Here is a 27,355-nt window from a genome sequence, read left to right as displayed (position 1 = left end):
TCTTCAGTGTCCTAAACCTTTGTGTATGCTTCCTCTTTATTTCTGACTAAGCTCATAATTTCTCCTCTTGTTTGAGGTTATTGAATCTTGCCACCTTCATCCCTCACTTTCCCAGAAACATGCCAGTCCTGACTCTAACCAATTGGCCTTTAAAAGATTCCCACATAACAGATGTTAATACACCCTTAACCAGCCATCTCTAATTGACATTCCCCAGTTTTTGTCTAATATTGTGTAGTTAGCCTTCCCCCAATTTAGTATTTTCACCCAAGACCTACTCTTATTTTTATCCGTAAATAACTTAAAGCTTACAGAATTATTGCCACTGTTCCAAAAATGCTTCCCCACTGAAACTTCATTCACCCAGCTGGGCTAAATCTGCTGATCATGCAAACAGTGGAATTTAAAATGCAAAGATGACCAAAGGAGTTTTGTTTAATATTCATTTGTAGGATGAGGGCATCACTGACCAAACAGCATTTACTGCCCATCAGGCAGTTAAAAGTCGACCACATTGTTGAGAGTCTGGAGTGAAATGTAGACCAGACCAGGTAAAGGTGGCAGCTTCTTTCCCTCAAGGGTTTTCCCTAACAATCAACAATGGATTCACGGTAATCGTGAGACACCTAATTCCAGACATTTTTATTGAATGTAAATTCCACCATCACAATGGCGGGATTCAAACTCTGGTCACTAGACATTATCTAGGTCTCTAAGCTGACAGTCCAGTGATAATACCACTAGGCCATTGCCTCGCAAGTCTGCAAAAACATCTAAAAATGAGTGGTGAAAAACATTTGTAGAAGTAGTATAATATGGAGTTGTTTACATTGGCAGGAAGCATGGAAATAAACAACCCTTCAATGGTTAACAACTGTAGAATTCCAAATTGCAGAGAGAGTCAGGTGCTCTAGGGAATCGTGAAAAGTAGTGTGCAGGTACAGCATGTAAGCAAGGTGGCTAATGAGATGCTATTCTTCATTATGACTGGAGTTGAACATGAAGGTCTGGGTGTTATATTTCCATTCTACAGGGCATTGTGGAGATCATATCTCGACTACTATATGTAGTTTTGGTTCCCTTATTCAACAAATGATGTAAATGCATTGGAGGCTTTTCAGAGGAGGTTCATGAGATTGATATCTGGAATAAGCGGCTGTCGTATGCAGATAGGTCAGGTAGGCTGAGCTTGTTTCCACTGGAGATTAGAAGAATGACAGGCAACTTGTTTGAAGTGTGTAAAACCCTGAATGGTTTTGACAAAGTGGATATGGAGATGATGTTTCCTCTTCTGAGTCAGTCCAGATCCAAGGCACTACTTTAAAACAAGCGGTCATCTTTCAGAACATAGGTGAGAACTTTTTTCTTTCAGTAATTTTGTACTTTTGGAATTCAGTGCTTCAGAAGGTGGTACAGATAGGTTTAGTTCTATTCATTTGTGGGATGTGGGTGATGGCAGCTGGCCAGCATTTATTGCCACTCCCTATTTACCTTTATCTGCTGCCTTTGTCCTTCAGATGAAAATGGTCATCGGTTTGGAAGGTGCTGTCTGAGGATCTTTGGTTAATTTCTGTAGTACATCTTGTAGATAATACACATTGCTGCTGCTATTGAGCTTCAGAGGTGGAAGGAGTGGATGCTTGTGGATATAGTGCCAGTCAAGTGAGCTGCTTTTTCCTGAATGGTGTCAAGCTTCTTAAGTGTTTTTGTGTCGGCACAGATCCAGGCAAGTGGGGTGTATTCCATCACACTCCTGACTTCTGCCTTGTAGATGGTGGACAGGTTTTGTGGAATCAGGTGAGTTATTCGCCTCAGTATTCCTAGACTATGATCTGCTCTTATAGTTCTTGTATTGATCTAGTGAGTCTGTTAAGTTTCGAGTCAATGATAGTGGATTACAGTGATGGTTATGCTGTTGAATGTCAAGGGGCGGTGGTTAGATTGCCTGTCTGTTATTGGTGATCGTCATATGTGGCATGAATGTTAATTGCCGCTTGTTAGGTTGAGCCTGAATATTGTACAGATCATGTTGTATTTGAATATGTTCTGCTTTAGTATCTGGGGACTTGGGAATGATGCTGAACATTGTGCAATCATCGACAAGCATCCCCACGAATGACCTTATGATGAAGGGAAGATCATTGACAAAATAGCTGAAGAAGTTTGGGCCTTGGACATTACCCTGAGAAACTCCTGCAGAAATGTCCTGGAGCTGAGATGATTGACCTCCAACAACCATGACCATCTTCCTATATGTTAGGTCTGACTCTAACCACTGGAGAGTTTTCCCCTGATATTCATTGATTCCACTTCTTCTGAAGTTCCCAAATGCCACACACAATTGAATGCAGCCTTGATGTTTAGATTAGATTAGATTACTTACAGTGTGGAAACAGGCCCAACAAGTTCACACCTCCCCGCCGAAGCGCAACCCACCCTTACCCTACATTTACCCCTTACTTAACACTACGGGCAATTTAGCATGGCCAATTCACCTGACCTGCACATCTTTGGACTGTGGGAGGAAACCGGAGCACCCGGAGGAAACCCACGCAGACATGGGGAGAACGTGCAAACTCCACACAGTTAGTCACCTGAGGCGGGAATTGAACCCGGGTCTCTGGCGCTGTGAGGCAGCAGTGCTAACCATTGTGCCACCATGCCGCCCACAGGGCTGTTCGTCTCACCTCACCTTTGAAATTTAGCTCTCTTAGCTATAATGAAGGAGCGGAGGGGTGCTTGCGGAACCCAACCTGTGCATCACTGAGCAAGTTATTGCTGAGCAGGTAGTGCTTAATTGCACTGTTCATGACACCTTCCACTACTTTACTGATGATTGAGAGTAGACTGATGCGGCACTAATTGGCTAAGTTGGATTTGTCCTGCTTTTTATGTACACACCATACCTGGACAATTTTCCATGTTGTCAGGTAGATACCAGTATTTTCACTGTACTGGAAGAGCTTAGCTAGGGGAGCCGCACGTTTTGGAGCCAAACACTATTGCTGGAATGTTGTCAGTGCCTGTAGCCTTGCAGTATCTAGTGTCTCCAACCATTTCTTGATATCACATGGAGTGAATTGAATTGACTGGAGACTAGTTTCTATAATGCTGTGAACACAGGAGGTGGTCAAGATGGATCATGCACTCAGCATTTCTGGCTGAAGATTGCAGCGAAAGCTTAAGCCTGATGTGCTGGGCTCTTTCTTCATTCAGGATGAGGACATTTGTGCGAGTTGTTTAATCCATCCCTATTCATGATTAGATGTGGCAAGACTGCAGAGCTTAAATGTGACCTTATGTTTGTGGGATTGCTTAGCTCTGTCTATTACTTGCTGCTTATGATGTTTGGCATGCAAGTAGTCTCAATTGATTTTACAAGGTTGACACCTCATCTTCAGGTATGGCTGGTTCTTCTCTTGGCATGACCTCCTGAACCAAAGTCGATTCCCTGGCTTGATGGTACTGGTTGAGTGGGGGATATACTGGGCCATGAGCTTACAGATTGTACCGGAGTATGATTCTGCTGCTGCCGATGGCTGACAGCACCTCATAGCACCTAGTCTTCGGTTGCTAGGTCCGATCGAAATTTCTCCCAGTTCACATGGTGATTGCGCCACACAACATGATCGTGGTTGTTCTCAATGTGAAGGTTATTCTCGTTGTCTCTGCAAGGACTGTGCGGTTGTCACTGTTAGCGATACTGTCATGGACAGATGCTAGATTGGCAGATTGGTAAGTGTAGGAATGTTTTGCCTCGAGGGAGTGCTAAGACTGAAAAGGCAGGCTGAATTCAGGCAAGTGGAAGACTTCTACTCAAGCCGAAACCAGTTAATGCAGGGACAGGGCCGAAGAGTCTTCGTCTTGATGTGAGAAGTCAATTTTTCCCTTAATCTTTAGCTTAGATTGGAAGGTAAATCAGTGACATGCTCTCTGTAAACAGGATTCCTGAAGAAGGACTTATGCCCAAAACGTCGTTGGATGCTGCCTGACCTGCTGCACTTTTCCAGCAACACATTTTTCAGCTCTGATCTCCAGCATCTGCAGTCCTCACTTTCTCCTCTCTGTTAACAGAAAGTATATAAAAAACAATCACATACAACTTGATCACTGTATTCCATTCTCTTTCTTCATATACCCAATCCAAAGGGGCACCTAATCAATGATGGGCTTTCCTATGGATAACCCTAGGTTCCCATGATCTCATGGTGTTTAACAGGCACTGTAATCTCTGGGCCTTGGAATCTTTCCATGCATCTTATTCATTTGCATTCCAAAGTTAATTACTACATTCTTTTTCCAGTGTCTCTCATGCTAGTTTATCTCCAGGGACAATTTGAATTTTGTTCTTCATTATGTTTCATTTTATAAAATTCAATTGCTCACATTTTCTATTGTCCTAATTAATAGGAATGAAGAAGTACCAAAGAAAGTTTGTTTTAGCTAGCTATAAGATTTTTATTATGGACTTCCACTATATAGTTACACAATTATACAGCTACTCTTACTGTCAGGACTTTATAATTAGTGGGCTGTGAACAATCTATCTTGTTCAAGGCATTAGAGGAGTCATTTGTTAAAGCCAGGTAACTTCACATCTAGGTCTAAATTCTTTCTCTTTAATACTTTTACGAAGCGTTGGTTGTATGTATCTATTTTTATATTGCAAGCTGCTCTTATGATTCTGAAGAACCTTTAGCTAGAACCTTTTATTTTAATATTTGTGAAACATTTTTGCAAAACAGGCATTTACAACAAAATAACTTTCACTGTTGTTCTGATAGCTGCTTAGGGACCGGACTTATACTGCACCTGGTGTTTATTCATTCACTGGGGCAATTATTCTTTCTTTAATGAAGGCTAGGATTAGTCACTTCTCTGTTCTGCAGACACGCTCACATCAAAACTGTCTAGAAAGGCATACTCATGGTTCTGATCTAGCTGTGTTCAAAGATGTTGTGTGTCTTTTAATTAAAGGCTAAAACAGACTATTTGTCTTATTTATGTGCAGTCTGCCATCTTATACTTTAATGCTAGGACAGGCTGCCTTTTTGTTTGCTGGCCATTTCTCCTGACGAATGCACTTTAGCCTACACACCCCTGAACACTGTGGGCAATTTAGCATGGCTTGTTCACCTAACCTGCACATCCTCGGAATGTGGGAGAAAACCGGAGCAGACATGGGGAGGATGTGCAAACTCCAAACAGCCTGAAGCTGGAATCAAACCCGGGTCTCTGATGCTGTAAGGCAGCAATGATAACCATTAAGTCACTGTGCTGCCCATGTTTCCTTGTCCATGTTTAACCTGAAGCCATGAGACTTCATGGGGGCTGAAGTCAATGTTGAGGACTCCCTTTGGACTGTATATCACTGTGCCGCTGCCTCTGCCAAGTTTGTCCTGCTGGTGAGACAGGGATGGTGATGGTGGTATGTGGGACATTGTCTGTAAGGTATGATTCCACGAGTATGATTGTGAGACAACTATCCCAATTTCGACATTAGCTGCCTGATATTAGTAACGAGGAGTTTGCAGGGTTAACGGGGTTGTTGCTGCCATTGTCTTTTCTAATGCCTAGGTGGATGCCAGGTGATCCGTCTGGTTTCATCTCTTTGAGACTTTGTAGCAATTGACACAACTGAATGGCTTGCTCAGCCATTTAGAGGGCACTTGAGATTCAACCACCTTGCAGTGTGTCTGGTGTCCCATGTAGGACAGACCAGATAAGGATGGCAGATTTCCTACTGTGAAGGACATTAGTGAACTCTTTCTGACTGGAGATCTGTGACCAGCGGCATTCCACAAGTATCAGTGTTGGGACCAAGGTTGGTTGTAATATATATGTATAATTGATTTAAAAGAGAATGTTGGTTGTCGGATTAGTAAGTTTGTGGATGACACAGATTGGGGGATTTGCAGGTGGCAAGGACAATTGCGAGAGAGTACTGTAGGATATAGAGAGCTGGAGACTTGGAGAAATGGTAGATGGAATTTAATCCAGACAAATGTGAGGTGATGCATCTTGGGAGGTCTGATACAGGAGGGAAGTGAACAGTAAATGGTAGAAGCATTAGAAGCACTATTAGTCATACAGAGAGATTAGGTTGTACAGATGTGTGACACCTCAAATAGATAAGGTGGTCAAGAAGGAGTATAGCTCAGAGCAAAGAGTATAACAATTGCCAAGTCACGTTGCCGCTGTATTTGGAATATTGTGTACAGTTCTGGTTGCCACACTGCCAGAAGGATGTGGAGGCTCTGGAGAGGATACAGAAATGGTTTGCCAGGATGTTGCCTGGTTTAGGAGGTATTAGCTATGAGGAGAGCTTGGACAAATTTGGTCTGTTTTTATTTGAATATGGAGAAGAAGGGCTGAAGAAGGGCTCATGCCAGAAACGTCGATTCTTCTGCTCCTTGGATGCTGCTTGACCTGCTGTGCTTTTCCAGCAACACATTTTCAGTTTTATTTGAATATCGAAGGATGAGGGATGTGCTGATAATGTTTTGAAAATGACGAGAGGCATTGATAGAATGGATAGTCAGAGTCTTTTTCCAGGATAGAAATGTCAATTGCAAGCTTGCCTATGTAAGAATGGGTAAGCTGATAGGAGATGTGAGAGGCAGGTTTTTTTAAACACTGAATGTGGCAAGTGTCTGGAATGCACTGCCAGAGGAAGTGGTAGAAGCACATAAAACAGCAATGTTCAGCAGGCGTCTTGACAGATACATGAATAGACGGGCAAAAAGATTTTAGTTTAGAATGGTGTCATGGTTGTGCACATACTTAGTGGCTAGCAGGTCCTGTTTCTGTCCTGTACTTCATTTGTTATTCAGTTGAGAAGTCCCATTCATTATTTTGTAATCTGATTGGACCTTTTGCAGAATCTATGGAATTTTGGGAAAATAAACCAATCTCAGCAGCTGCTTTTTTAACACTTATCAGCTTTTGGTTTTAATAATTCTCTCAGTACTGTGATAAAAGGTATCTAGCATGTTATTATTTGGAATTTGGATATTAAAATGGCGGAAGATGCATTTGGATGAGTTCAAGGTTAGGGCAGCACGGTGGCACAGTGGTTAGCACTGCTGCCTCACAGCGTCAGAGACCCGGGTTCAATTCCTGCCTCAGGCGACTGACTGTGTGGAGTTTGCACGTTCTCCCCGTGTCTGCGTGGGTTTCCTCTGGGTGCTCCGGTTTCCTCCCACAGTCCAAAGATGTGCAGATCAGGTGAATTAGCCATGCTAAATTGCCTGTAGTGTTAGGTAAGGGGTCAATGTAGGGGTATGGGTGGGTTGCGCTTCGGCGGGTCAGTGTGGACTTGTTGGGCCTAAGGGCCTGTTTCCACACTGTAAGTAATCTAATCTAATCTAAAGGTCATTTTTTTCGACTAAACTACATTATTTCCAAGAATGCACGTGACTTCAGTCAAGCAACTGGACAAGCACCTATGGTGTTCAAGAACAAAAAATATATTGCTGAATTGATGGCATGCAGCTAAAACAGACCACAATCATTAGTTTTGTTTTAACTTCAGACTAGGAAGTACAAAGTTCAGAGAAACCAGTCACCAGATTGCGAAACATCCAGAATGTGAGTTTGAATCAAAGTATTCTAACTATCTGAACTGAGAAAACGTTTGCATCTTCACAATTGGAAAGCTGTTTAGGTCAGAGGACTCAGAAATATCATAAAACTGTTTTATCTGTCCAAGAAGGGGAACTAAGAACAGTGAATTAAATTTTAAAATGACACAATTGAGGCAGGAGTGCTATTTCTTTGGGACTTGAATATCTGTAACATGTTTCTGGGAAATGAGTTGAAATTTTGTTCTGCTGTTTTTGTTAATGTCTTTCTAAACTGTCAATTTTTTTGGTACAGTTAACTTGTGTTCTGCTATTAAAGAATATTTGTAGCCGTGCATATATGTTCAGTGACTAACCACGATATTAACAAACTGTCTTTAAAAAAAATATGATCTACCAGGCCGGTTTCACTCTGGGATCTAACTTGTTCAGAGTTACCATCAGGTAGGATCATAAAGTGGTGGCTCATCCAGGATTAGAGTTTAAGAGGATCTGTCTCTCTCTCTCTCTCTCTCTCTCTCTCTCTCTCTCTCTCTCTGTGTGTGTGTGTGTCTGTCTGTGTCTCTTTCTCTCTCTCTCCCTCAAAGAATCTTGTATGTAGAGGTAATGAAACAGGAGTTTTGTATTTTATTACATTGATTTGTGTTTGAAAATAGCTTTGAATGTTTTCAGGGGCAAAGGATGTTTTGAAATTTGTGAACTAAAACAAAGCTGAGAGATGGTAGGTGAATTGAAGGCAGAAATAAAAGTAGGGTTTTGTAAATATGATATGCTTAAAGTAATTGCCCAAGATTCAGAATTAAAAGGAGGAAACCTCTACTTACTGTGTCATTGCTAGAATCAGCTAAAATTCAATTAGGATTGAGATTTTAAAAAAACAACTGAAAGAGAGAACGAAAGACCAGTGAAGAGTCTTTGTAATGAAGGGAGAAAAAAGGGAAATGGAAAAGAAGTATTAAAAGCAGAATTGGGAATATGAAAATTGAAAGAGTGAGAAGAGTTTGTCAAATGAGCAATTTGTAGACTATGAAGCTGTTAAAATGTTGTACTTCTGTTCGCCGAGCTGGGAATTTGTCTTGCAAACGTTTCGTCCCCTGTCTAGGTGACATCCTCAGTGCTTGGGCGCCTCCTGTGAAGTGCTTCTGTGCTGTTTTCTCCGGCATTTATAGTGGCCTGTCTCTGCCGCTTCCGGTTGTCAGTTCCAGCTGTCCGCTGTAGTGGCCGGTATATTGGGTCCAGGTCGATGTGTTTGTTGATAGAGTCTGTGGATGAGTGCCATGCCTCTAGGAATTCCCTGGCTGTTCTCTGTTTGGCTTGCCCTATAATGGTAGTGTTGTCCCAGTCGAATTCATGTTGCTTGTCGTCTGTGTGTGTGGCTACGAAGGATAGCTGGTCGTGTCGTTTCGTGGATAGTTGGTGTTTGTGTATACGGATCGTTAGCTGTCTTCCTGTTTGTCGGATGTAGTGTTTTGTGCAGTCCTTGCATGGGATTTTGTACACTACATTAGTTTTGCTCATGTTGGGTATCGGGTCCTTCGTTCTGGTGAGTTGTTGTCTGAGCGTGGCTGTTGGTTTGTGTGCTGTTATGAGTCCTAGTGGTACTCATAGGACTCATAACAGCACACAAACCAACAGCCACGCTCAGACAACAACTCACCAGAACGAAGGACCCGATACCCAACATGAGCAAAACTAATGTAGTGTACAAAATCCCATGCAAGGACTGCACAAAACACTACATCCGACAAACAGGAAGACAGCTAACGATCCGTATACACAAACACCAACTATCCACGAAACGACACGACCAGCTATCCTTCGTAGCCACACACACAGACGACAAGCAACATGAATTCGACTGGGACAACACTACCATTATAGGGCAAGCCAAACAGAGAACAGCCAGGGAATTCCTAGAGGCATGGCACTCATCCACTGACTCTATCAACAAACACATCGACCTGGACCCAATATACCGGCCATTACAGCGGACAGCTCGAACTGACAACCGGAAGCAGCAGAGACAGGCCACTATAAATGCCGGAGGAAACAGCACAGAAGCGCTTCACAGGAGGCTCCCAAGCACTGAGGATGTCACCTAGACAGGGGACGAAACGTTTGCAAGACAAATTCCCAGCTCGGCGAACAGAACCACAACAACGAGCACCCGAGCTACAAATCTTCTCCCAAACTTTGAGCTGCTAAAATCAATAATTGATGCATATGTGCTACTCTTTGAAGATAATCAATTGAAATTTAGGACTTTATGCATCCTTGTTTGATGTTGGAAACATTTTTAGTTGTATGCAAGAAGTTAAATACTTTTAGACTCCAGTCACTTTCTAGTTGGTATTGATTCAAGCAACGAAAGACAAAAGCCTTTCTTCTTCTCTGTCTGACCATCCACCGCACTCCCCCCACCCCAATCCTTCTGGCTGAATATTTGTATATATTTCATACTCTGCTGTTAAAATCAAAATTCAAAGTGATCAAATTTAAAAAAACACACACAACATAAGGGCACTGAAACAGTAAAGAGAATTCACTTTAATCAGCTAATTAGTTCACAAAAAGTTTCTTGTTATCTTGAAATCAGAGCTATTTAATATTCTTTTAATACCATTAAATACTAAGAAACCTAACTTTATAGAACATAGAACTATTACGACATGAGGTAAACCCCCTCCGTTAATTCTAAACCAGCAACACAGAAAAGATTTATCCCATGCAGTAATCTGTGAAGATTTGAGAGGCAAAGAACTAGTTAGAGTAAAAAGCAACAACTTGATTTCTTAAAGTATAACAGAGAATAATTAAGTAACAACTATTTATAACTGTAGGGTTGTTGTAATGGGTGACTTTAACTTTCCCAATATTGATTGGAATCTCCTTCGAGCAGAAGATTTGAATGGAGCTGTTTTTGTAAGGCATGTTCAGGAGGGTTTCCTAACTCAGTACGTTGACAGGCCGACGAAGGGAGAGGCCATTCTAGACTTAGTGCTCGGAAACGAGCCGGGGCAGGTATCAGATCTTGTGGTGGGAGAGCATTTTGGTGATTGTGACCACAACTGCCTCACATTCTACATAGCTATGGAGAAGGAGAGGATTAGGCAAAATGGGAGGATATTTAATTGGGGAAGAGGAAACTATGATGTGATTAGACGTGAGTTAGGAAGCATGGATTGGGAGCAATTGTTCCATGGTAAAGGCACCATAGACATGTGGAGACTGTTTAAGGAACAGTTGTTGCAAGTGTGAATAAATATGTCCCTCTGAGACAGGCTAGAAGGGGTAAGATAAAGGAACCTTGGATGACGAGAGCGGTGGAGCTTCTCGTCAAAAGGAAAAAGGTAGCTTACATAAGGTGGAGGAAGCTAGAGTCAAGCTCAACTCTAGAGGATTACAGGCAGGCGAGGAAGGAGCTTAAAAATGGTCTGAGGAGAGCCAGGAGGGTGCACGAGAAAGGCATGGCAGAACGGATTAGGGAGAACACAAGGGCATTTTACACTTATGTGAGGAATAAGAGAATGGTCAAAGAAAGAGTAGGGCCGATCAGTGATAGCATAGGGAACTGGTGTGTGGAGTCTGAGGAGTTTTTTGCTTCTGTCTTTACGAAAGCAACAAACTTTGTAGTGAATGAAACCTTTGAAGAGCAGGTGTGCATGCTGAAATGGATAGAGATAGAGGAAGCTGATGTGCTGAAAATTTTGTCAAACATTAAGATTGACAAGTCGCCAGGCCCGGATCAGATTTGTCCTCGGCTGCTTTGGGAAACGAGAAATGCAATTGCTTCGCCACTTGCAAAGATCTTTTCATCCTTGCTCTCCACTGGAGTCGTCCCTGAGGACTGGAGAGAGGCAAATGTAATTCCTCTCTTCAGGAAAGGAAATAGGGCAATCCCCGGCAATTACAGACCAGTCAGTCTCACATCTGTCGTCTGCAAGTTGTTAGAAAGGATTCTGAGGGATCGAATTTATGACCGTCTGGAAGAGCATGGCTTGATTAAATGCAGTCAACACGGCTTTGTGAGGGGCAGGTCATGCCTCACAATCCTTATCGAGTTCTTTGAGGATGTGACTAGAAAGGTTGATGAGGGTTGAGCTGTGGATGTGGTGTATATGGACTTCAGCAAGGCATTTGATAAGGTTCCCCATGGTAGGCTCATTCAGAAGGTCAGGAGGAATGGGATTCAGGGGAACTTAGCTGTCTGGATACAGAATTGGCTGGCCAACAGAAGACAGCAGGTGGTAGTAGAAGGAAAATATTCTGCCTGGAAGTCTGTGGTGAGTGGTGTTCCACAGGGCTCTGTCCTTGGGCCTCTACTATTTGTAATTTTTATTAATGACTTGGATGAGGGGATTGAAGGATGGATCAGCAAGTTTGCAGAAGACAGAGGTTGGAGGTGTCGTTGACAGTATAGAGGGCTGTTGTAGGCTGCAGTGGGACATTGACAGGATGCAGAGATGGGCTGAGAGGTGGCAGATGGAGTTCAACCTGGATAAATGCGAGGTGATGCATTTTGGAAGGTCGAATTTAAAAGCTGAGTACAGGATTAAGGATAGGATTCTTGGCAGTATGGAGGAACAGAGGGATCTTGGTGTGCAGGTACATAGATCCCTTAAAATGGCCACCCAAGTGGCTAGGGTTGTTAAGAAAACATATGGTGTTTTGGCTTTCATTAACAGGGGTATTGAGTTTAAGAGTCGTGAGATCTTGTTGCAGCTCTATAAAACTTTGGTTAGGCCGCACTTGGAATACTGCGTCCAGTTCTGGTCGCCCTATTATAGGAAAGATGTGGGTGCTTTGGAGCGGGTTCAGAGGAGGTTTACCAGGATGCTGCATGGATTGGCGGGCTTATCTTATGAGGAGAGGTTGACTGAGCTCGAACTCTTTTCATTGGAGAAAAGGAGGAGAAGAGGGGACCTAATTGATAATGAGAGGCATAGATAGAGTCGATAGCCAGAGACTATTTCCCAGGGCAGAAATGACTAACACGAGGGGTCATAGTTTTAAGCTGGTTGGAGGAAAGTATAGAGGGGATGTCAGAGGCGAGAGTTGAGAGAGCATGGAATGCGTTGCCAGCAGCAGTCGTGGAGGCAGGGTCATTGTGGACAAATAAGAGACTCCTCGACATGCATATGGTCACAGAAATTTGAGGGTGCATACATGAGGGTCAGTGGTTGGCACAACATCGTGGGCTGAAGAGCCTGTTCTGAGCTGTACTGTTCTATGTCCTTGCTCTAACTCCTTCCTCTAACCTATCTTTGACTTGCCCTTCTATAATACTAGTTGAATAAAACCCATGATTAAGATTTACCAAAAATTCACATTTCAAAACCAGCCAGTGGTCAAATCTTCTTTTTATATCTTCCTCTGTCGGTTTGCTCTCCAGGTCTGTGTTGATGTTTTTCTCTGTGCAAACTCCTTCTCTAGACAGGTACCTCTCAGTGAGTTCTGACTAGCAGCCTATATCTGTTGGTCTTTTGGCAGTTCTCTCCCAACTGTTCAAATTTTCCTGCTCATATGCCCCCAAAGCATCGGCTTTTAATATTGTCAATATACTAAATTCAAACTTGATTGGAGTTTGGTACTTTTTTGGGGGTACAGTTTAAACTGATTGGTCTAATTCAAATTTATTTTTGTGTCCAGGCAACCAGCAACCTTAGCTGCTGGACAACATGTTACGCTAAGTCTTATTCAGAACACTTGGTGCTGTCAGGTAGTTCTGCTAGCTTTTAACTCTCTTAAAGGTACAGTACATCCACGTCTTCATAACAGAACATAGGACATGACAGTGTAGTACAGGCCCTTCAGCCCTCGATGTTGCATCAACCTGTGAAACCAATCTGAAGCCCATCTAACCTACATTATTCCATTCTTATCCATATGCCCTTAAAGTTGGTGAGTCTACTCGTGTTGCAGGCAGTGCGTTCCACGCCCTACTACTGTCTGAGTAAAGAAACTGCCTCTGACACCTGTCCTATATCTATCACCCCTCAATTTAAAGCTATGTCCCCTCATGCGAGCCATTGCCATCCGAGAAAAAAAGGCTCTCGCTATCTGACCCTCTGATTATCTTCAATGTCTCAATTAATTCACCTCTCAAACTCCTCTCTAACAAAAACAGCCTGGAGTCCCTCAGCCTTTCCTCGTAAGACCTTCCCTCCATACAGGCAACATTCTAGTAAATCTCCTCTGAATCCTTTCCAAAACTTCCATTTCCTTTCTATAATGCAGTGACTGGAACTGAATGCAATACTCCGAGTGTGGCCACACCAGAGCTTTGTACAGCTGCAGCATGACCTCATGGTTTCAAAACTCAATCCCTCTACCAATAAAAGCTAATACACTGTATGCTGCCTTAACAACCCGATCAACCTGGGTTGAAAAATGTGTTGCTGGAAAAGCGCAGCAGGTCAGGCAGCATCCAAGGAATAGGAGAATCGATGTTTCGGGCATTAGCCCTTCTTCAGGAAGGGCTTATGCCCGAAACGTCGATTCTCCTGCTCCTTGGATGCTGCCTGACCTGCTGCACTTTTCCAGTAACGCATTTTTCAGCTTTGATCTCCAGCATCTGCAGTCCTCACTTTCTCCTAGTTGATCAACCTGGGTGGCAATTTTCAAGGATCTACGTAACTGGACACTGAGATCTCCCTGCTCACCTACGCTATCAAGAATCTTATCATTAGCCCAGTACTGTGTGTTCCTGTTACTCCTTCCAAAGTGAATCACCTCACACTTGTCCACATTAAATTCCATTTGCCTCCTCAGCCCAGCTCTGCAGCTTATCTATGTCCCTCCTTAATCTAGAATATCTTTCGATACTATCCACAACTCTACTGACCTTAGTGTCATCTGCAAATTTACAAACCAATTCTTCTGTTGCCTCATTTTATAAAAATGACAAATGGCAGTGGAATCAAAACGCTCGTGGTACACCACTGGTAACTGAACTCCAGGATTGACATTTCCCATCAACCACCAGCCTCTGTCTTCCAGCTAGCCAATTTCTGAACCAAACAGCTAACTCACCCTCAATCCCATGTATTTTGTGCAATAGCCTACTGTGGGGAACCTTATCAAACATCTTACTGAAATCCATACACACGACATCAACTGCTTTGCCCTCATTCACCTGTTTGGTTACCTTCTCATAGAACTCAATAAAGGTTTGTGAGGCACAATCTACCCTTCACGAAACTGTGTTGACTATCCCTAAATCAACTTATTCCTTTCTTAATGGTTATAAATCCTATCTCTTACAACCCTTTCCAACACTTTACCCACAATCAATGTAAGGCTCACTGGCCTATAATTACCAGGGTTGACTCTACTCCCCTTATTGAACAAGAGAACAGCATTTGCTGTCTTCAGTCTTCTGGCATTATTCCTGTAAAGAATGACGACATAAAGATCAAAGCCAAAGGCTCTGCAATCTCCTCCCTGGCTTCTCAGAGAATCCTAGGATAAATCCCAGGGGATTTATCTATTTTTACACTTTCCAGAATTGATAACACCACCTCCTTGTGAACCTTAATCCCATCTAGTCTAGTAGCCTGTTTCTCCGTATTCTCCTTGATAACATTGTCTTTTTCTCGTGTGAATACTGATGAAAAATACTCATTTAGTGCTTTCCCTATCTCCTCTGATGTCACGCACAACTTCCTACTATTGTCCTTGACTGGCTGTAATCTTACTCTAGTCATTCTTTTATTTCTGATGTACCTATAGAAAACCTTTACTTGATCCTATCCGATGACAACTTCTGAGGCCTCCTGGATGGTCTTAGCTTTCTCTTTAGGTTTTTCCTGACTAACCTGTAACTCTCAAGCACTCTAAATGAGCCATCATATCTTATCCTAACATAAGTCGTCTTCTTTCTCTTGACAAGAGTTTCAACTTCCTTAGTAAACCACGGCTCCTGCATTCAACAACTTTTCTCCCTGCCTGCCAGGTAGCTCTTCCTTGAATAAGCTCCACATTTCACTTGTGCCCATCCCCTTCAATTTCCTTTCTCATCCTTATTTGTAGAATTTGCAACAGAACAAGGAATAGTACAGGATCAGCGGTTTTGATCACTGAAGTTAGAGAGAGAGTTTTTGATGAAGGAGACCATGCTTACGGAAGAATTTCAAAGTAGGCTTTCCAGTAAATCTTAAAATTTTTTAGATGAATGTCAATGGTCAAGCATCTAAGCAGTGTCAGTTGTGCATCATACAGACAGTTACAGGGGGGCATTTGTTTCTGGGATATTGTATGTACCGATGACTGTGAAGTCTGAATCAAAATATCTGCTCAATCCATTTACCCTTTCCTTAATTCTAAATCTTAAGCCTGTGTATTCATTTTTCTAATCTTATTTTGTTTCTGCCAATTTGCTCATGGCTGAGGTCATAATGCAGGGATTATTACCTTCTGAGCTTCTGCTTTTTAATTTGACCCCTAGCTATTAATACTGCATAAAAAAAACATCTTTTTAAAATTTCGACAACATAGTGAGTACTATATGACCACTGGATCCTTCCTCTCTCGCCACAACTTCCCCTTCAACTCTTAAGTATCAGACCCCTGGCACAACACAGGCTGCTACACAACCATTGGGACAACCATTGGATCATTTCATTAGTTTGATGTTGGCAAAGTAATAAATTCAAATGCGATTGGATTTTAGTATCCTGAAGCATGACTTAAACTTATTGGTTAAACTCAAATGTTACATATTTTCAATTTTCTAGTACACTGTAGGAATGCCATTGAGTCATAGACACAGCTGTATTTTTACCTGTGTCCTACAATTTGTAAATTAAAAGTGTGTAACATAAAACTCCATTGATATAGTCTCATATTTGTGTTGTTAAGTCTTTCCAAGAATGTAAGAGGATTGTTGTCAGAGTACACAGTTAAACTGCTGTAAGGCCAGTGCCAAATGCAATAATTCTTTTACAACAGTAGAGTATTTTCTCTGTGAATGTTGAGTCTCTTTGAAAAGTATCCAGTTGTCTGTTCAATTCCATCATCATCATCCTGTAGCAGTACAGCTCCAATTCCAATATTGCCAGCATTGATTGCAACTTTGAAGGGTTTCATAAAATTTGGTGTAGCAAAAACTAGTGCGGTTTTAAATTCTCAAATGCCTCTTGACATTGTTCTGTCCACTGAAATTTTGTTCTTTTTTCGTAAATCTGTTAGGGGTGCACCATGCTGCTGAAATTTGGAATAAACTTCTGATTAGTCCTAAACATTAAAGCAGCTCGCTCTTCAAGGATGGTTGTGGAAATACCTTGCTGGCCTTTGTCTTCATGTTCCTTGGGGTCAGCCTTCCATGTTTGATGTTATGTCCTAAGAACATCACAAATTCATGAATTCTGTTTTCTTTATTACCAGTTTTGCTATTCCTAATTGTTCAACTGTACCATGTGATCTTTCATGGTACATGGAAAGATCATGACATCATCCAGATAAACTGCACGATTTGTTAATCCAGTCACAACTCTGTTCATGAGTATTTAGAACATGGCTGGTGTGTTCTTCATTCCAAAGGGTGTCACTTTGAACTGATATAGTCGTTTTGGAGTTAAAAATGCAGAAACTTGTTTCACTTCCCCTAAAGTGATCTGCCAACAACTACGCAGTAACTTCGTGATGTAAGTGGCTTGACACATTTTTCCTTCTGCCACATACAAACAGACCCCCACCACCAGGGATATATTTCCCTCCCCACCTCTTATCTGCATTCTGGAGAGACCATTCCCTCCGTGACTCTCATGTTAGGTCCATGTACTCCAACAACCCACCTTCCACTCCTGGTACCTTTCCCTGCCACCTCAAAACCTGTGCCCATACCTCCCCCCTCACCTCCATCCAAGGCCCCAAAGGATCCTTCCATATCCGACATCTACTGTGTCTGTTGGTCTCAGTGTGGTCTCCTCTACATTAAGAGACAGGATACCAACTTGTGGAACGTTTGAGAGAACATCTCTGGGGCACACACTCCACAACCCCACTGCCCTGTGGCTGAACACTTTAACTCTGAACCCCCCCCGCCAAGTTCATGCAAGTCCTGGACCACTTCCACCCGCAAACTCTAGCCACCTGGCGCCTGGAGGAAGAACGCCTCATCCATCTTCTTGCAACACTCCAACCACACAGGATCAATGTGGATTTCACCAGTTTCCTCATTTCTCCTCCTCCTGCCTTATTCCAGATCCAACCTTCCAACTTGGCCCCACTCTCTTGATCTGTCCTACCTGTCCATCTTCCTTCCCACCTGTCTACACCACCCTCCTCTTCAACTTATAACCTTCACCTCCACCATCATCTACCTATCGTATTCCCAGCTACTTACCCCCCCAGCCCACCCCCTCCCATTTATCCCTCAGCTCCCTTGGGCCACAAGCCTCATTCCTGATGAAGAGTTTATGCTTGAAACATCGATTCTCCTGCTCCTCAGAAGCTGCCTGACCGGTTGTACTTTTCCAGACCACACTCTTCGACTCTGATTTCCAGGATCTGCAGTCCTCACTTTCTCCCTTTTCTAAGAAGGGTAGCAGGGATAATCCATGTAATTATAGATTGGTGAGCATGACATCAGTGGTAGTGAAGTTGCTGGAGGAGATATAGAGGGATAAGATCTATTTACATTTGGAAGAAAGTGGGCTTATCGGTGATAGGCAGCATGGTTTTGTGTAGCGAAGGTCATGTTTTACCAACTTAATAGAATTCTTTGAGGAAGTGACAAAGTTGACTGAGGAATGGACTTCAGTAAGGCATTTGATAAGGTTCCTTGTCGTAGGCTGATGGAGAATGTGAAGTCACGTGTGGCCCAGGGGGTACTAGCTAGATGAATAGAGAACTGGCTGGGCAGCAGGAGACAGAGTAGTCGTGGAAGGAAGTTTCTCAAAATGGAGAACTGTGACCAGTGGTGTTCCACAGGGATCCGTGCTGAAACGACTGTTGTTTGAGATGATCTGGAGGAAGAAATAGGTGGTCTGACTAGCAAGTTTGCAAATGACATGAAGATTGGTGGAGTAGCAGATAGTGAAGGGGACTGTCAGAGAATGCAGAAGAATATAGATAGAATGGAGAGTTGGGTGGAGAAATGGCAGATGGAGTTCAATCTGTGAAAATGCGAGGTGATGCATTTTGGAAAATCCAATTTTAGAGTGAACTATACAATAAATGGAAAAGCTCTGGGAAAAACTGATGCACAGAGAGATCTGGGTGTTCAGGTCCATTGTAGGTGTCGATGCAGGTTAGTAGAGTGGTCAAGAAGGCAATATGGCATGCTTTCCTTCATTGGACGGGGTATTGAGTACAAGAGTTGGCAGGTCATGTTACAGTTGTATAGGACTTTGTTTTGGCCACATTTTGAGTACTGTGTAGTTCTGGTCACGATATTACCAAAAGAATATGGAAGCTTTGAAAGGGTGCAGAGGAGGTTCACAGAATGTTGCCGTATGGAGGGTGCTATGTATAAGGAGAGGTTGAGTAGACTGGGGTTATTTTAATTGGAAAGATGGAGGTTGAGGGGGAACCTGATTGAGGTCTATAAAATCATGAGAAGTATAGACAGGGTGGATAGCAAGAAGCTTTTTTTTTGAGAGCGGGGAACTCAATTACTAGGGGTCACGAGTTCAAGGTGAGAGGGGAACCGTTTAAGGGTGAGAGACGTGGAAATTTCTTTATGCAGAGGATGGTTGGTGCCTGGAACGCGTTGCCAGCGGAGTTGGTAGAGACAGACACAATAGTGTCATTTAAGATTTATCTAGACAGATATATGAATGGGCAGGGAGCAGAAAGATACAGATCCTTAGAAAATAGGCGACATGTTAAGATAGAAAATTGGCCAAAGGCCCTCCTGCATTCCATCTGACCTAACCTTGTTAACAGTCTACAATGCAGACCCTTGTCGAATGCCTTACTGAAGTCAATGTAGACAATGTCCACCGCTCTGTCTTCATCAATCCTCTTTGTTGCTTCAAAAACTCCTAATCTACTTAGTGAGACGCAAGTTCCTGTGCACAAAGCCATGTTGACCATTCCTAATCAGTCCTTGCCTTTCCAAATACATGTAAATGCTGTCCGTCAGGATTCCCTCCAACAACTTGCCCACCACTGATTTCAGGCTCATTCGTCTATTGTTCCCTCATGTTTTACTTACGACCTTTCTGAAATAATTGCACCATGTTGGCCAACCTCCAGTCTTCCGGTACCTCACGTGTGGCTATCGATGATACAAGTATCTCAGCAAGGGACCCAGGAATCATTCCTGGGTATTTATCCATCTTTATCCATTATATTATTACACATCTCTGGAATGTATCTGTGCTTTTGGCCCAGAGGTAGGGACATTGCCATTGTGCCACAGAGCCCATTTCCATTTGTGTATTTATTAACCTGTTCAATGGTGTTATTACGCATCTTTAGAGCAGGTAGGAATTGAACCCAGTCCCAGTACACTCATTGTTAAGGCAGCAATAGCTGCATTGGCTACACCACATTCAGTGGATGGATGGAATCGTATAGCCTTTCTGTTGAATGAACTGAATACTGAGTCATGCTCTCCTGGATGTCTGTTTCTGTGGTGCAAGAGCATTTGCAAATGAGATTTGAAGAAGGCAGCATTGACATGAGAACTGGGAGGTAGTTGCTAATGCTTATGACCTTTGGAGCCCAAATGTTTGGGAGAAAATTGCCTGAGGCAGTTGGAAACAAAAAAAACTCAACTGACCAAAGCAGGAGCCCATAGAAAATTGAGGTCAGTGAATTTTGCCCCATTTTAACTCACTGTTGTACTCTACACATGAGCAGCGGAGACTGCTGGGCCAGGAGCAATTCAGTAGTACATGTAAAACAAGCTTTATTAATCAATTGGAGTGCAACAGAAAAAGACAAAGTAAATGTGGGCAAGATTTGATATTTCAAAAGCATGTCTTGTACTTCCACATGATAAAGGATGGTAACCTAATCAATTTGAATTTCAAAATGTGCAAGAAAAATCATTCCAGGATGATTTGATTGTAAGGTATTGAACTCATGTATGGATTCAACTGAATTCATGCATATTACAGATTATGCTTGTAATTGTTGTATCCAGACAATTCAATGGTCACAGTGGCACTTTGTGAGTCATTCGTGAGGGACATGACAGGTTCATGATTGGTAGTATCACCTCCATTTAATTTGAAATCTTTGTGATAATGTTTCAAAATGATTACACTTTGATTTGTTTTTCAGGTGAAGAATTCAGGAAAAATATTCCATTGACAGTTGCAGTAAGTGGAGTCATGCAAGACACGAGTGTGCCAAATATCAGAGTCGATGCTCACAATCATACCCGGTCACTTCACTGTACAAATGTACGTTGTTGTAACTATTAATTGGAACTGCCATGCATAGTACTTGCCATTAAACTGTGCTAAGACTATTGTAATTATTTACATTTCATATTTTCAAAAATGAGAGTCGTGTTGAGGCCTGAATCACGTAGTCAATTAACGCAGTGCCATTTCTTCTTTGCATTGAGGTTTAAATTCAGTCCTAGCCAGTCAAGTCATACAGTCATAGAGGACGACAGGATACTAAAAGACTCTTTGCCCCATTAAGTTTGCACTGGTCAAAATCAACTATCTAACTATTCAGATCTCATTTTCTAGCAGTTGGCTGCTAGTGTACATCTAAATAATACTTAAATGTTATGAGGGTTTCTGTCTATGCCACCCTCACATGCGGTGAGTTCCAGATTCCCACCACCATTTGAGTGATGAACATTTGCCTCACATCCTGTAAGGATTCTGCCCCTAACCTTAAATCGGTCTCTCCCTGTTATTGATCCCTCCACCAAAGGGAAGTTTCTTCTCTCCATCCTGTCTCTGCTCCTCATACTTTTATGCACATCAATCATGTCCTCCTTAAATCTCTGTTCCAGGGAAAATTCCAATCTACCCAATCTCTCTTCCTAACTAAAACACTCCAGTTCGGGCAACATACTGATAAATCTCCTCTGTACAGTCCTGCACAATCATACCCTTCCAATGATATAGATTCCAGAACTGCAGACAATACTCTAGCAGTGGCCTAACATTTTACCTTGTTCCAGCAGCAGCTCCCTGCGCTGAACACTATACCTCAGCTAATAAATGCAAGTATCTATATGCCACCAAACCATTTCGTCTACTTGCCCCATTACCTTAAGGGACCAGTGGACATGCATACCCAAGGTCCCTTTTGGTCCTTGGTGCTTCCCAGTGTCGTGTAGTTCATTTATGTATTTTCTTGCCTTGTTTGTCCTGCCCATGTGCATCAGCGCACGTTTATCACAAAGGACACGATTTAAACAGCTTGAGTGGCTTCAATCCAGTTCCTAAACTTTGTTTATTAGGGAGTATTAGTGGGTGGCATGGTGGCACAGTGGTTAGCACTGCTGCCTCACAGCACCAGAGAGTTGGGTTCAATTCCTGCTTCAGGCAACTGTCTGTGTGCAGTTTGCACATTCTCCCCGTGTCTGCGTAGGTTTCCTCCCACAGTCCAAAAATGTGCAGGTTAGGTGAATTGGCCATGCTAAATTGCCCATAGTGTTAGGTGAAGGGGTCAATGTCGGGGAATGGGTCTGGGTGGGTTGCTGTTTGGAGGTTTGGTGTGGACTTGTTGGGCTGAAGGGCCTGTTTCCACACTATAAGTAATCTAATCTAAGTAAGTAATGTAATCTATTCTCCTGTCACTGGTCTACTGAAAGATGACCAAACTACATTCTGATTCTCTTTCCACACATGTTGCCATAGCTGTTGAGCATTTCCACATTTTTTGTCCTTATTTCAAATTTCCAGGATCCATTATATTTTCTTTTAGATTCTTGCATTGTTGGAACCATATAGAGTAGAGGTAACTTTGCATTCATTGGTAACTTTCACTGCCGTAGGTGCCATTGCAAGCCAGTCGATGTGGTCCTGTCACAAATCAGCCCATAATGATTCAGAGAGTACCTAAACCAGAAGTACTGCCTCACAAAGTCTTGGTACTTAGTGTGTGACGACATGGGGTAAACCCCTCCTGCTAATTTAAATTTGCAACACAGAAATGATTTAATCCGTGCTGTAATCTGTTAAAATTCGAGATGCAAAGAACTATCCCCAAAATCACTAAAGTACAAGAATGTTAGAACTTTATTCTTTAAGTCGAACAGAAAATAATTAACTAACAACTATTTACAACCCATTTATCTAAACCTATCTTTTACCTTCCCCTCTACAATACTAATCCGATAAAACCCTGATTAAGATCTACCAAAATTCAACTTTCAAAACCAGGCAGCTGCCGAATCTTCCCTTTGTATCTTCATGTGCAGATTTTCTTCTTAGGATTTCTCTTTCACTGGTTAATAGATAAATGTACCTTTAAGAGAGCTAATTTTCTGGGCAGTTTGTAGATGTTGGTGGCTTGGCAATTCTCTCTCTTCAGGTTTTCCCGGTCTTATACCCTAAAACATCGGGTTGTGTCATTGGCTTTTAATATTGTCAATATACTAAATTCAAACTTGATTGGAGTTTGGTATTTTTGGGATATAATTTAAACTGATTGGCCAAATTTGAATTTGTTTTTGTATCCAGGCAACCAGCGACTCTAGCTGCTGGACCAAATGTTACAATGTAACTTCTCCAGCACTCTGTGTGCCTCTCTTCGCCCTTCACTCTCTTGAAGGTACAGTACACTTCTACATCTTCATTACATTAGTCCTAGAGTCATGCCTGCCAATACTTCCATTAATGTGGTCCACCGCATGCCTTTCTGACTACAGTCATTCCCCGATTAATGTGTCACAGCCCTACGTTTTGGAGTTCTAAGTTTAAAGTAACTCTCTGATTTGTTTTTGAGGAAGATAGTATTATTGAATGCGTGATTGATTGGGTATCTTTCTTTTTCATTAGTCTCATGTCATAACTCAGTAGAATAGCACACTGGAAATCAAGCCCTCAAGAACAATGAATCCTATTCCTGCACTCATCTCAAAAGTTAAAGATTTTAAAATAAATAAGCAAAATTCCCCAATTGACCTGGCTTGCTTTTGTGCTGAACAAGAATTGTTGCTTTATTACAAGTAATTTGACTCTAGCTGTTGATAAGCATTTATAAACTGTTAGCAAAACAATACTACTGATTAAAGCTCTAATCTGCCTCCCTTGCACGCACAGACAAATAAACCAATACAAAGAGGAAGGAAAAAACTTGGCAGAGTAAAAAACCTGGAAAGACAGTTCGTTCTATTGTTCTTGCTAATCCTAACATTTCTTCCTTGCTTCCACTGATTTCCTGGGATACTTGAAAAATGTTTCTGATTAATCAATTAAATATCACACCTTGCATCAACAGCTGGAGGAAGGTTTAAATGGATATTTCAATTTTAATGTAGGTTTTGGCTGCAGAGAACAGTGACTGCACCTGAGTGGTGGAGATCAAAATCATTTTCTGTGCCTTGTTCACAACCCCAAACTATTCTAGAATATGGAACAGTACAGCACAGGAATGGCTCACTATTTTGTGCCGAATGTAACCCAATTAAACTGATCCCTTCTGTCTGTCCTGGTCCACATCCCTCCATTCCTTGCATATTCCTGTGTTTATCTAAATGCCTCTTCAATGCCACTATCTTATCTACTGCCACCACCATCCCTGGCAGCATGTTCCAGACTCTTACCATTGTGTGTTTAAAAAAAAAACTTGCCCCTCACAACTCCTTTGAATTTACCCCTTTCACCTTAAGTGCATGTCCCCTAGTATTAGATATTTCAGCTGTTGGGGTACAAAGATTCTGACTGTCAACTCTACCTATGTGGTTCATAATTTTACAGATATCTATTAAGTGTCCCACAGCCCCTGTAACTCCAGAGAAAACAACCCTAGTTTTTCTAGTTCTCCGTATAGCTCATACACTAATCCAGGTAGTATCCTGGTAAACCTGGGGCGGCACTGTGGCTGAGTGGTTAGCACTGTCTCATAGCACCAGGGACCTAGGTTGAGCTCCCGTTTCGGGTGACTGTGCAAACTCAACACATTCTCCTTGTGACCGCGTGGGTTTCTTCCGGATGCTCCAGTTTCCTCCCATAATCCAAAGATGTACATGTCAGGTGACTTGGCCATGCTAAATTGTCCATAGTGTTCGATGCATTATTCAGGAGTAAATGTAGGGGGGTGTGCTAATCTTTAGAGGGTTACTGTGGACTTGTTGGGCCAAATGGTGTGTTTCCACACTGTAGCCTATCTAATCTATCCTGGTAAAGCTTGCACCCTCTCCAAATCCTCCACATCCTTCCTGTAATGTGGCAACTCGCATTGAACACAATACTCGAAGTGTGACCTAATCAAAGTCTTATCAAGCTGCAACATGACATGCTGACTCTTGTACATCAATTCCCAGATCAATAAAGGCAAGCATGCCATATGCCTCCTTTGATACCCTATTTACTTGCACGATCACTTTCAGGGAGTTATGGACTTGAACCTCAAGATCCCTCTGTGCATCAATGCTGTTCAGGGTCCTGTCATTAATGTATATTTTCCTGTAATATTTGATTTCCCAAAGTTCAGAAGTTTACACACACCAGATTAAACTCCATCTGCCATTTCTCTGCCCACATCTGCAACTGATCCATACCCTGCTGTTTACTTTGACAACCTTCTACATAATTCACAACTCCATAGATCTTTGTGTCATCTGCAAACTTACTTCCCCACCCATCTACATTTCCATCCAAGTCATTTATATAAATTTTGAACTGCAGAGGTCCTGATAGGGATCCTGCCCGAAATGCTGACTTTCCTGCTTCTCTGGTGCTGTTTGACCCATTGTGCTCTTCCAGATTCACATCTATTGTCTCTGACTTCCAGCGTTTGCTGTCCTTACTGTCTGCCACCCTTTCACCACTACTGTTTGTCTTCTATGGGCAAACCAATTCTAACTCCAAGTAAGTCACCGTGGATCCCATGCATTTTAAATCTTCTGGATGAGCCTACCATGAGGGACCTTGTTGAAAGCCTTCTAAAATCCATGTAGACAACATTCACTGCCCTACTTTCATTGATCACCATTGTCACCACCTCAAAAAAAAATTCAATCATATTAGTGAGACATGACCTATCCCACACAGCCATGCTGGCTGTTCCTAATTAGGCCATGCTTTTCCAAATGCACTTGAATTCTATTCCTAAGAATTCTCTCCTATAGCTTGCCAACCACTGATGTGAGAGTAACTGGTCAATAATTTCCTGGATTATCCCTATTTCCCTACATGAATAGTGGAACAACATTAACTATTTGCCAGTCCTGCAGGACTTCTCCAATGGCTAGTGAGAATACAAAGATTTTTGATCAAGGCCCTAGCAATCTCATCTCGCCTCTCAGAAACCTGAGGTAGATACCATTGGGACCCTGGAGACTTAATGCTCTTCAAGAGACCCACTTCTTTCTTGATCTCAAAATGCTGTAGCATATTAACATACTCCACACAAATCTCACTATCCTTCATATCCTTTTTTTGGGTGAATATTGATACGAAGTACTCATTTCGGACCTTGCCCATATCCTCCAACCATAATTTCCCTCTTATCCTTGAGTGGTCCTACCTTCTCCCTAGTTATTTCCTTGGATATCCCATGGCTGGGTTGGCCAGCAAAACATCTTTTTAATTGACAAATGATCATTTGTCCGGAGACAAATCAACTACTTGTTGCCACCCAGCAGCATATGTGCAGAACCCCATTGCACCCATTCATCTGCAATCAATTTAGTCACTGCTTGCTCAAATAGCTATTTCCATGCTCTCCATGGGTGTCTGGTTACTTGCTTTTAAAACCATGCAACCATCCATTCAAAAAGTTGGTTTTAAAATAGTATTTCTCCTTTCAGTCCATGGTTTAAAAGCACAAAAATTCAAAAGACAGGATCTGTACACTCAACGCCAGCACAATCATGGCAGACTTTGACAGTAGGAACTTGGAAAACAATCCTAAATTTGAGAGTTGACAGTGAAGTGGAGATGGTTTAAACTTATGTAGAAAGACAAAGACTGATTTGAATGCAGTTTTACAAAGCTAATCCAAAAATGGTTCAATAAAGTTGTCTAATATCTTTTAGGAAAGCAAATCTGCTTGGATGGCTCTGATGAAGGGTCAAGTTTAGCTTGCTTTCTCTTCATAGATGCTGCCCTGTAATATCCAGCAATTTTTTGTTCTTTGCTTTCCTTATTCTGTCTGACCTTAAATAAACTCCAAACCCACAACAACTCATAATTTAATTAATTGAATTGACATAAGAACAGACTTGCATATGCCAAAGAGCCATAATAGTGACAACACTACAAGGGATGAATAATAAATGCTTTCCTTGATTTTTAAAAATCACACAACACCAGGTTATAGTCCAATAGGTTGAATTGGAAGCACATTAGCTTTTGGAGTGACGCTCCTTCATCAGGTGCTCCAAATCACGATTTTATTTTAAACAGCTCTAAGTATGGAACCCTGGATTAACAAATATAAACTAAGTGCAGTTAAACTGTGCTGTAATATCTCAGATAAAAATGACCTGGTATTCATTTCTGAAGGGTGCCAGGACTTGCTGGGGTACAAAGCACAGGAACAGGTCCTTTGGCCCTCCAAGCCTGCACTGACACATTTTGCCCTTATATACTAAAACTATCTTCATTTACATGGTTCATATCCTGTATGCTATTGTATCTGCTTCTATCACCTTCTCCAGCAGTGCATTCCAGGCACTCATC

General features: G+C 42.1%; 1 protein-coding gene across 4 annotated transcripts in view; it reads left to right on the top strand.

The window, feature by feature from the left end:
* Nucleotides 1–27,355, top strand: part of tmem181 (transmembrane protein 181) — a 253,795-nt gene that overhangs the window by 129,231 nt on the left and 97,209 nt on the right. For all 4 annotated transcript variants that reach the window (XM_072581087.1, XM_072581088.1, XM_072581086.1 and 1 more), the window contains exon 5: nucleotides 20,820–20,941. In XM_072581087.1, coding sequence (XP_072437188.1) covers nucleotides 20,820–20,941 — 122 coding nt within the window. The remainder of the gene's footprint in view (nucleotides 1–20,819; nucleotides 20,942–27,355) is intronic.

This window comes from Chiloscyllium punctatum, chromosome 11 (genome assembly GCF_047496795.1).
Source record: "Chiloscyllium punctatum isolate Juve2018m chromosome 11, sChiPun1.3, whole genome shotgun sequence".
Lineage (NCBI taxonomy): Eukaryota > Metazoa > Chordata > Chondrichthyes > Orectolobiformes > Hemiscylliidae > Chiloscyllium > Chiloscyllium punctatum.
This window is presented reverse-complemented; position numbering and strand designations above follow the sequence as displayed.